We start from the raw sequence: 11754 nt of genomic DNA, 5'->3' as shown, positions 1-11754 counted from the left end.
GAGTGAGTAAACTTCATTTTAAGCTATAAAAGGGGGGCGGATGAATAATACGGTAATTAATTTCTAAAATTACTTTAAGAGATCATCGTCGACTCTAGAAATGTGTGATCTTTGGTCGAAAAAGTGCTGAAAATTATAGAAATATTTTATTTGAAAATCCAAACTTAATATGATTTATTTCTTAATTTTATAGTCAGTGAAGAATATGTATATTTTGGCAATTTAAAGCTATATCAATGTTTGAAAATTTTTTTTATTACTCCCACCCTTCCCTAAGGTCTTCGTTTTGAAAATATGTTGGGGAGACCGGGGTAAAAAAAGTTATTTTGGAATTTTCAAATGGCAATATCTCCGAAGTTATTGAACGGAAAAAATCGGAAAAAATTATGGTGGAAAGCCCTACCAACCTATAATTTTTGACTGTAATTTGGAGGTTATCCGATCAGTACTTTAGGAGTTAGAAAAGAAAATAAATTTTTTGCCCATTTCCCAAACTTTTGCCTATTGGGGAAAACGCGTTTTCCGATACTTTTCCCTTAGTAATTTTCCAATCTGTTAATTTTTCTCACTAGCTGGGTTACTACAGAAAACGTTGCCAAGGTATATTTTTCATTACCTTTTAATGATTTTTCTGTACAATTATTTGAATCAAAACATGCCCCTTGAGGTAAATCGTGTCAACCCATGTAAATCATATGGGACTTTGAAATTTTCGACATACCGTAAAATGGGGTGAATAGAATCAGTTTTCAACTTTGAGAGGCTGTAACTAAAAAACTATTTGAGCTAGACCTATGAAATAAAAGCGAAATTATGGGTCTTTCCTTCTACTTTAAGGATACTATTTCACTTTTTCACCGCATGGTACTCCTTTTCGTTAATTAAAAAAAAATAGTCCTGATTCTATTCACCCCACCTTGGGGTGAATGGGATCACCTATTTTATTTGCGATTTTTACGTGGAAAATCACTAATTATTGTAAGAAAAATCATTTTTAGTTAATGTCAATTTAATTTTTAACCAGTTTAGCCAAATTTTGAGCGAATTGGTGATCCTTAATCGCTTAAGGACCAATAAAACTTTATTACTTATACAGTCGTGCCTTGGCATAAGATAGTTTAGGATATACTCTTCACACTCATTATTTTCAATACGCGAGAGCAGTACATCCTAGACTATCTTATGCCAAGGCACGAGTGTAGCTCGTTTTTGAAAATGCCTAATTTTCACAAGTTAATTATTTAGTCAGCCAGAAATAATGGAGACCAAAGTTTTAATGGTAACTGAACATTTTTAATTCACAAAAGGACATCCTTGAGGACTAAGAGCATTAAAAAGGACGAAAAACGGAAAATTCCAAAATCGGGATTTTTGGTAAAAAATGTCATACTAGAACTGAAAAGAATCTCCAAAATTTATTTTCACGCTATTCTGGAGCCCTTATGATCCTTAGGCAGTTAAGGATCGAAGGGCGACATTTTTAATCCTAGCTTGTTTTCGAAAATGGCATTAGTTTAACCCTTAAGGTCCATAAGATACCCCCATAATTTATGATCACTTGATTGCACCCGCTAAAATCCTTATAGTCTTCAGGGTTAAACTTACGCCATTTTCAAAAATAAGCTATGATCCGAAAATGTTCCATTAGTCCTTAACCCCTTAAGGACCACAAAGATTCTGGAATGGCGTGAAAATAAATTTTGAAAGTTCATTTGAGCTAAAATAAGACATTTTTGGTCAAAAATCTGAGCTTTGGAATTTTCGGTTTTACGTCCTTCTTGATCCTGTGAGTCCTTGGGGATGTCCTTTTGTGATCTCAAAATGTGTAATGATCATTAAGACATAGTTCTGCATTATATCTAGCTAAATAAATAGAGTTTAACTTCTAAAATTGAATATATAACTTTAATAAAAAACTCCATTGTTATTGCCTTAGCTATGTAAATAACTAAAAAGGGCACTGGAAAAGTAATTGAAATCTCTTCAGATTAAATTTTTTGGGTAGAAAATTAGGATTTCGGTCAAACAATTCTGCTTTTGGTCAGGATGTTGCTCCAATTTGTCAGAAAAGTTTGTCATTTCAATAAGGTAAATTTACATACAATTGGGCAGAATAATTATTTTTGTTTATAATTGATTTTAACGTTCCGATATTCGAATATTAGGTAATATAATATTTTTCATTATTGGTATAAGACCTTTCTTTAAAGGTAAAAAAAATATACTACACCTTGAATATATAGTTCTTGTTTATTTCACCTTTAAATTTGACATACAAACATAATATTAAAAAGAAAAGAATTGTGAAACATTTTCTTTTATTTTGTGAGAATGCATTAGTTTGAAAGAAATGCTTTAATACGAACGATACAAAAAGGAGTTCCTGGGCTTTTTACCACAAGAGTTTGTGGAATTTCTTTCTGTTAACTGTGCGAACAACGCATGTTCCGTCGGTTCCTCGGCAGAAGCCAGGATTGCAGAAGCATTTGAAGCCAGTTGGATCACTGGATGCGGTGCACGCTGCTGGTGTAACACTGCAGTCATCCTCGCATGTTTTACCCGTTCGTGGAGTTTCATTTGCACCACAAGCACAGAGCGCTTCTGGGACACACGCACCACCCTGTTCCCTGAATCCATCGAGGCAGTGACATCCCCATCTGCAGTTGGTTTCGTCGCATTGCGATGGGATTTCCTCGCAAGACTGAGAGCAATCACTCTTGCAACCAAACTCTTGACCCTGTGCCGCACAAGGGCAGAGACTGACACCAAGATCAACTCGAACGCAAATTCCGAGAAGCCTGAGGAAACCGTCTTGGCAGTAGCAGCCATTCTGACATGGGAGATCCAAGCAAAGATTTATATCCAAGAGACCGCACAGTTGATCCTCACAGTCTCTTCCGCATTTGTAAACTTCATCTGGGCCACATGGGTTGCATCCAGCTTCCGCAACGCAAGCTCCATCAATACGTTTGAAGCCACTCCTGCAGTGGCAACCCTTGACGCATTCTTCGAATTCACAATCTGCCGTTGGAGTACATTCCTCTTCGCATGTTTTCATATCCTTGTAGACTTCATTTGCATTAGGGCAAGGACACTGATTCTCTGGTTGACAAGAACCATCGATCAGCTTGTATCCATCTTTACAAAAGCAACCTGATCTTATGCCTACACCCGCGCATGTCACTGAATTACCGTCACATGGTTGTAAACAATCATTTGAGTATGAGTATTCAGCATTTGGATCATCGCATGGACATGTACTTTCAACAATACAATCGCCATTTGCATCCCTCCTATATCCAGGTGCGCAGTAGCAACCAGGGGTCGTAGCAGTAGCTAAACAATCAGCTAGAACACCTGAACAGCTTTCAAAGCAATCATTACTAACTCTGTATACTTCATTCGCTCCTGGACATGTACAACCGGAGTCAGGTTGACACGATCCGCCAATATTCTTAAAACCATCTTTGCAGTAACATTTAAATCCGCAAATTTGTGCACTACAATCAGCTGGTGGATTGCACTGATCTTCGCAATCCTTTCCTGTTCTGTACTCAGCATTGGGATCTGTGCAAGGACACGTAGTCTCGTCAATACAATTTCCATTTGCGTCCCTTTTAAATCCAACTGCACAGTAACAACCGGGCGTTGTTGGAATGTCGACACAAACTTCTGGATCGCTCGTACAACTATCATAGCAGACGTTAGATGTGTCATAGACTTCATTTGTACCTGGGCAGGTGCAACTGGACTCAGGTTGGCAAGTCCCTCCAATGTTCTTGAAACCATCTTTGCAGTAACATTTAAACCCGCAAATTTGTATTCCACAATCATCAGGTGGAATACATTCATCTTCACAATCCTTTCCTGTCCTGTACTCTGCATTGGGGTCGTCACAAGGGCAGGTAGTCTCGTCAATACAGTCTCCATTAGCGTCTCTCTTGAAACCAAGTGCGCAGTAGCAACCAGGCGTTGTTGGGGTTTCAACGCAAACTTCTGGATCGCTCGTACAACTGTCGTAGCATGTATTGGACGTATCGTACACTTCATTTGTACCTGAACAAGTACAGCTGGATTGAGGCTGACAAGTCCCTCCGATGTTTTTGAATCCATCTTTGCAGTAACATTTCTTTCCACATGGTTGGGTACTACAGTCATCTGGCGGAATGCAAAGGTCTTCACAAGCCTTTCCTGATCGGTACTCAGCATTTGGATCATCACATGGGCAAGTATTTTCATCAATGCAATTTCCATTTGCATCCCTTTTATATCCAAGAGCGCAGAAGCAACCATACCGTCTAGGAATTGTCACACAAATGCTTATATCACTTTCACAGCTTTCAAAGCATTCATTATAGATTCGATAGACTTCATTTTCACCGGGACAAGTGCAGTTTGCAATAGGCTGACAGGATCCCCCAATATTTTTAAATCCATCCTTACAGAAACATTTCCGTACACATGGTTGTAGTGGACAACCATCAGGTGGAATACATTGATCTTCGCAATCTTTCCCAGTTCTATACTCTGCGTTTGGATCATCACATGGGCATGTGTTTTCATCAACGCAGTTACCATTTGCGTCTCTTTTGTATCCTTCTTCACAGTAACAACCATAGACGGAAGGGATAGTAAAGCAAACATCCGGATCACCTGCACAACTTTCCCAACAATAATTGTATACACGATAAACTTCGTTTGCTCCAGGACATTGGCTTGAACAATTACTAGCTGGCTGGCAAGATCCATCGATATTTTTGAATCCGTCTTTACATAAACATTGTAATCCACAATCTTGTACTCCACAATTATCTGGTGGAATACATTCATCTTCGCATGCTTTTCCTGACCTGTATTCGGCATTTGGATCATCACAAGGACACATAGTTTGATTTACACAATTTCCATTTGCATCTCTCTTGTATCCTAATATGCAGTAGCAATTAAAGTCCACGGGAAATTGGGAACAAACGCTAGTATTACTGGTACAACTGTCATAGCAGGAATTACCAATAAAGTACGCTTCGTTGTCACCAGGACATGAACAATTACTAGCTGGTTGACAAGATCCATTTATGTTCTTAAAACCTTCTTTGCAATAACAACTAAATCCGCATATTTGTATATTACAATCATCTGTTGGAATACATTCATCCTCACATGGTTTTCCTGACCTATATTCCGCATTTGGATCAGTGCATGGGCATAGCGATTGATCAATACAATTACCATTGGAATCTCTGGTAAAACCAATTGCGCAGTAGCAACCATATTCGGTCGGAATAGTAACGCAAACATCTGGATTACTGTCGCAGCTTTCCCAACAATAATTAATATTACGATATGCTTCATTTGCACCACTGCATGTGCAGTTGGACAGAGGCTGACACGTGCCTCCTATATTCTTGTATCCATCTTTGCAGTAGCATGCCTTGTAGCATATTTGATCTGAGCAATCATCCGAAGGTAGACAATCTTGTTCACAAGACTTTCCTTGTTTGTATTCAGCATTGGGATCGGAGCAAGGACAATTAGTGTCCACTATGCAATTTCCATTACTGTCTCGTCGATAGCCAGGAGCACAGTAGCAACCATCTTCTGTTGGAATTCCTGCACAACTATCGGGATTCCCATCGCATGTGTCCAAACAATCATTAGATGTCTGATATGCTTCATTTGTGCCACACACGCAATTCGTCTCAGGTTGGCAAATCCCTGCAATATTCTTAAATCCATCCTTGCAGTAGCAGCCTTTGTAGCATATTTGATCAGCACAATTATCGGATGGAACACAATCTTGCTCACAATATTTTCCTTGTTTGTACTCCGCATTTGGATCTGAACAGGGACATTCAGAGTCTGGAACACAACTTCCAGTACTGTTTCGTCTGTACCCTGGTGAACAGTAGCATCCATCCTCTGTGGGAACTCCCGCACAACTCTCAGGATTCCCATCGCAAGTATCTAAGCAACTGCTTGATGTTTGGTACGATTCATTGTCTCCACTGCACGTACATCCCGACTCAGGAAGACATTTCCCATCAAAGTTTTTGTATCCATCCTTGCAGTAGCAACCTTTGTAGCATATTTTATCGGCACAGTCATCAGCTGGTAGGCAATCTTGCTCACACGCCTTACCTTGCTTGTATTCAGCATTAGGATCGACACATGGACACCATATATCAGGAATGCAATTTCCATTGATCCATCTTCTGTAGCCTGGAGCACAGAAGCAACCCTGTTCTGTGGGAATTCCACTGCAACTATCGGGATTTCCATCACATTTATCCAGGCAGTCATTTAGAACTTGATAAGCTTCATTTTCTCCACTGCAGGTGCATCCTGTGTCCGGTTGGCAGGATCCATCAATGTTTTTGAAGCCATCTTTACAGTAGCACGCTTTATAGCATATTTGATTTGCACAATCATCAGACGGCAAGCAATCTTGCTCACAATATTTGCCTTGTTTGTATTCAGCATTTGGATCTGCACATGTGCACGTAGTATCGGGAACACACGCCCAATTGTAATCTCTTACGTATCCTGGGGCGCAATAGCATCCCTTCTCTGTTGGTATACCACTGCAACTATCGGGATTACCATAACATTTCTCGAGGCATTTATTGGAGGGGTAATAGAGTTCATTTGAACTACTGCATGTGCAATACTTGTCTGGCTTGCAGTATTTTCCTATCTTCTTGTAGCCATCCTTGCAGTAGCATGCCTTGTAGCTTTGTGCATCACTACACTCATCAGATGGTACACAATCATCATCGCAGCTCTTTCCTTGTTTGTATTCGGCATTTGGGTCAGCACATGTGCATTCAGATTCAGAGACACACGTTCCAGTGCTGTCTCTCCTGAATCCTGGAGCACAGAAGCAACCCTTATCTGAGGCTATTCCAGCACAACTATCTGGATTGCCGTCACATGTTTCTAAGCATGAGTTTGAGGGGTAGTAAGCTTCATTTGCTCCACTGCACGTACAACCGGAATCTGGTTTGCAGTATCCTGAAATCTTCTTGTAGTCGTCTTTGCAGTAACATCCTTTGTAGCATTCCTGGTCGGCGCATTCATCTGATGGAACACATTCATCCTCACAGCTTTTACCTTGTTTGTATTCGGCATTAGGATCAGCACATGGGCAGTCTGTGTCAGGGATGCAGTTTCCTTTACTATCTCTACGGAATCCATCAGAGCAGTAGCATCTTGCCTCAAGTGGTAGATCTTTGCAACTATCTGGATTACCGTCGCAGGTTTCTAAGCAATCATTGGAGTACGTGTAGGTTTGATTTCCACTGCAAAGACAATTGTCGAATGTCTGGCATGTGCCATTGACTCTAACATATCCATCCTTGCAGAAGCATCCTTTATACGGCTCCCCTTGGGGACAATTATTGTAGTTTTCTTGACAATTGTCATGGCATTTATCTCCGTATTTATATTCTTCATTCTTATCACAAGGACACAGATAATCCTTCACGCATTTCCCAAGGATTCTCTTGTATCCTTCTTTGCATTTACATCTGTTCACATTATTAATACCAGCACATAGTTCCGGAGTTCCTTCGCAACTCTCCGTACAATCATTTATGAAGTCAAATTCCTCATTTTTCGGACATGGGCAATTATCATCGAGTACACACTTGCCATTGATTCGTTTATAATTCCTGAAGCAATAACATCCAAAGGATTCAGGTACTTGGCGGCAATCATCGAATGTCTTTGAACAATCTTCCTGGCATTTACTGGAACTCACAAATTCTTCATTCACGCCGCAACCACATTCAGCACCTGGGACGCATTTTCCATTGATCCTCACAAATCCATTGTCACAGAAGCATCCTTTGTAGCATACAGCCTGTGAGCAGTCAACACTTCCTCCATAACTGCATAATTCTTCGCAATCTGTCCCAGCTTTGTAGACTTCATTCTTCTTGCATTTGCAGAAAGCGTCTGGAACGCACTTTCCATTAATTCTCTTGAATCCACGTTTGCACGAACACCTCTTGTAAATGAGTTCCGATAAACATTTTTCCGGGGGTGTGTAACAATCATCCAGGCAGTCACTTCCCCACGTGTACTCTTCATTCTTGGGGCAGGAGCATTCATTGTCGGGAACACAAAGTCCATTAATTCGTCTATATCCTTCCTGACAGAAACATCCTCTGTAGCATTCAGCATCTTTGCAATCATCAGGGCCACTACTGCAGTCTTCGGCGCATGTGTTGCCGTAGACATATTCCTCATTTTGTTGGCATGGACAGGTGGTATCGGGGACGCACACTCCATCAATTCGTTTGAAGCCACTCTTACAGAAGCAACCGAAGAACTCCTTCTCACCTGCACATGCACTGGGGGGTGTGTTGCATTGCTCACTGCATTTGCTATTGTACGTGTACTCCTCATTGCTGGGACACTGACAATTTGCTGGAGGCTGACACACTCCATTGATCCTCTTGTAGTTTCCAACGCAGTGGCACTTTTTGCTGCATTTCTGCTTCCAACAGTCATAGGGATTACTACTGCAGTCCTCATCGCAGTCCGTACTGCACTTGTAGACCTCTTTTGCTGGACATTCGCAGTCTTCTTCCGGGACGCAGCGTCCGCGTACTCTTTTATAGCCATTTGCACAGAAGCAACCCTTTTGGCATGCATCGTACTTACAGTCGTCGCTTGATTTCTTGCAATCCTCATTGCAAGATTTTCCACAGGTTGTGTACACTTCATTTGGATCTGCACACTTTGGTGGTGGGCAGTTGGAAAGTGGTACACAAACACCTCCTACTCGTTTATAGCCATTTATGCAGAAACATCCTTTTTCGCAAATTTCGTATTTGCACGATCCTTCGGGCTTGTCGCAGCTTTCATCGCATCTTTTGCCACACGAATTGTATTCTTCATTTGGTGGGCATTTCTTGACGCAGTTATCAGCTGGAACACATTTCCCATTAATTCGGACGTAGCCCTTTGAGCAGAAACATCCAGCTTCGCATTTCTCAAACAAGCAGCTCTTACTGTTTGCGAGGCATGTTTCTTTGCATCGATACCCACAGGCTGCGTACTCCTCATTTGCCCCACATACTGGTTCCTTGGGACAATCATTCTTCCGAATACATTCTCCTGTCTCGGGATGACGGGCATATCCTTTGGCGCAGTAGCAACCATACGGGCAGTAATTGCTGTACTTCCTTCCCTCGCAGTCACCATCGAGAGCTTCACATGTTACCTGGCATGCAGGAGCTTGTCCACAGATGAGCCATACCTCATTCTTCGGGCAATACGGATCTGTAAATTAATTTTTTTTTAATTAGAAATAAAACTTTTTAAGAAATAAAATATTTCTCTCATACATGAGCAACTCTTTTGGGGAATACACGGTCCTCCTGGGCCATCCCTGGCATAGCCTGCCTTACAGAAGCATCCACTTGTGCACTTAACATTCCTAATGGGGCAATCTTTGCCCAAATTGGAGCATTCGACTTGGCAAGCTGGTCCACAGTCGAGATATTCCTCATTCTTGCCGCAAGATTTTGGAGCAGCAGGGGTTGTTGTGGTTGTTGTTGTTGTTGTTGTGGGTTTCTTCGTCGTTGCTGGTGGTGGCTCGTGGATGTACTCAATGGAGGGACAACTCTTTGCATGAATACACTGCCCACTCACTGGATGACGTGCATAACCGAACTTGCAGTAGCATCCTTGAGGGCAGTATGAAGAAGATTTAATGGCACATGCCTGCCCAAAGTTATCGCACGTTGCTTGACACGGTGGGGCTTCACCACAGAAGAGATATTCCTCGTGTTTGGGGCACGTTGGTCCTTAAATTCATTTAAAAAAAAGTGAAACACAATTATGTGGAATTATATATGTATAATACTCTGATAAAATTCAAAGTGATTTTCTGAATTTTTATTTTATATTCGGAGGAAATATACATCGGAGTAGGCGCTTTAGAAAAGAAATATTCTTATATACCTGTTTTTCGTGAATTGATTGAGAAGAAAACTATATACATACATATATGCGAGATTAATCTGTTTTCATTTCCCAGCTTAATCAACATATTCTTTTCTACATAAATTCTATGATTTGATTCTTCTCTTCTAACATAAAGTGGGGAATGTTTATTCAAATTAGATGCTAATTTCCTAACTTTTATTCCTCCCAAATCTTCAACCATAAATTTATATAAAATCTAAAATTATATACATACATATATAGAAAAAATGTTTATGCGTTAGCTCCGAGTCAGCTCAGCTTTTAGCTTGGCAGAAATATGCTTTTATATATATAAATAAATTTATAATATACATATTTTAAACGAAAACAAAGGTAATTAAGATACAGTCATGTATTGATTAACGCCAACCAATACCTGGCTGTTATCTTGCCGATTCTACGATTGAGCTTTGAGGCTATACAAACTTTCCTAAAAGAGCTTTTCTTTCCTCTCCAAAAAGAGTCAAATAGAGACAGCGTCGTTTTAAGGAAAAAGGTCGTTATTGAGGTTTTACTTACTTGGGCACTTCTTTTGGAAAATGCATTTCCCCCCCGGACCCTCTCGCACGTATCCTGGCCGACAGAAACATCCTGGGCGGCAGTCCGTATTGTCACAAGACTTCCCAATGGTCGTACAGTCGACCTCACACGTTGGGCCACACTTGAGATAATCCTCATGCAAAGGGCATTTGGAGTAGCCCTTCCTTAAATCACTTTCAGTGCCATTCGCGTGATTTTCTTCAACAGCTGAAAAATGTGAAATTTTCTTTTCTTTTTAAAGATTTCCAAAACTAATCTAAGAGCTTTTGTTGCTAACTCACTTTCCGTCACATCTTCACTTATTTCCGTGTCCGGAACTGATTCAGCTTCCGGTAATGTTTCAATTGTTAATGCCTGCACTGCTAAAGTAGCACAAAGAAGGAGAAATATCTCCCTACGATCCACCATTTCGATGGCACCGTGCTGAAATCCCAACTGAATGTTATTGAGACGAATCTCCGTATTTAAGCCTTTCGATCCATCTCCCACCATTTCAGAATATATTATGTTTCTTCTCTTCTTTTTAGAGACTCATATATACTTCTTTTCTAAGATATATAAAAATATACATATTTCTAAAAATCTGGTTTCCCAAAATGGGGTATTTGACCCAATATGGTGGGATTCTTGATGTATTATTGTACATAATCAAATTTTCAAGAATGTAAATCAGTCGCGATGAAGAGAAAAGTCATTAAACGGGGAGATATTTTATTTATTTTTTAATTTGTATATTTTTTGAATTTTGTTTTCATTCTTAAAGGAGAAATAGATGGTACATAAGTTGTGTTTACTACATGTATTAAGTATTTAAGGATATTTTTTTTGCCTTATTTTGTTTTGAAAAGAAATCAGATATAATGCTCGTTTTTCTTAACAAACAAAATATACGTATGTTTTTCTTTTGGCAAATTTGACCCTTTAAGGACCAAGGGGATGTTTTTCCCATAGATCGTTTTTGAAATAGTAAATTTTTATTTATTTAGCTATAATCAATGCAGGTCTATGTCTTTATGGTTTTAGAATATTTTGGGATCACAAAAGGACTCAGAGGACCAGGAAGAACGAAAAAACCGAAAATTTTAAGTTCGTATTTTTGGCTAAAACTGTATCATTTGAGCCCAAAGAAACCCATAAAAACTATTTTTACTTCAATCCACAGGAAACATTACGGTCCTCAAAGGGTTAGAAAAGTGTTTTATTATAATGGATTCGTAC

The 11754-nt window shown here is 39.9% G+C and overlaps 2 protein-coding genes across 2 annotated transcripts in view; one reads left to right on the top strand and one right to left on the bottom strand.

Annotated features, from left to right (window-relative positions):
• LOC129786570 (nuclear pore complex protein Nup88) overlaps positions 1–11754 on the top strand; it is an 850897-nt gene that overhangs the window by 152244 nt on the left and 686899 nt on the right. The gene's annotated exons all lie outside the window — the stretch shown is intronic.
• On the bottom strand, positions 2232–10967 carry LOC129786550 (zonadhesin-like). The gene is made up of 4 exons (XM_055821643.1): positions 10818–10967; positions 10516–10743; positions 9354–9815; positions 2232–9288 (listed from the first exon to the last, which is right to left on the bottom strand). Exons 1-4 carry the CDS (start codon positions 10942–10944, stop codon positions 2393–2395), a joined length of 7713 nt encoding a protein of 2570 aa, XP_055677618.1. The 5' UTR covers positions 10945–10967; the 3' UTR covers positions 2232–2392.

This window comes from Lutzomyia longipalpis, chromosome 1 (assembly GCF_024334085.1).
Source record: "Lutzomyia longipalpis isolate SR_M1_2022 chromosome 1, ASM2433408v1".
In the NCBI taxonomy this organism is placed as follows: Eukaryota; Metazoa; Arthropoda; class Insecta; order Diptera; family Psychodidae; genus Lutzomyia; species Lutzomyia longipalpis.
Note: the sequence above shows the minus strand (reverse complement) of the source record. Positions and strands in the feature narration are given on the sequence as shown.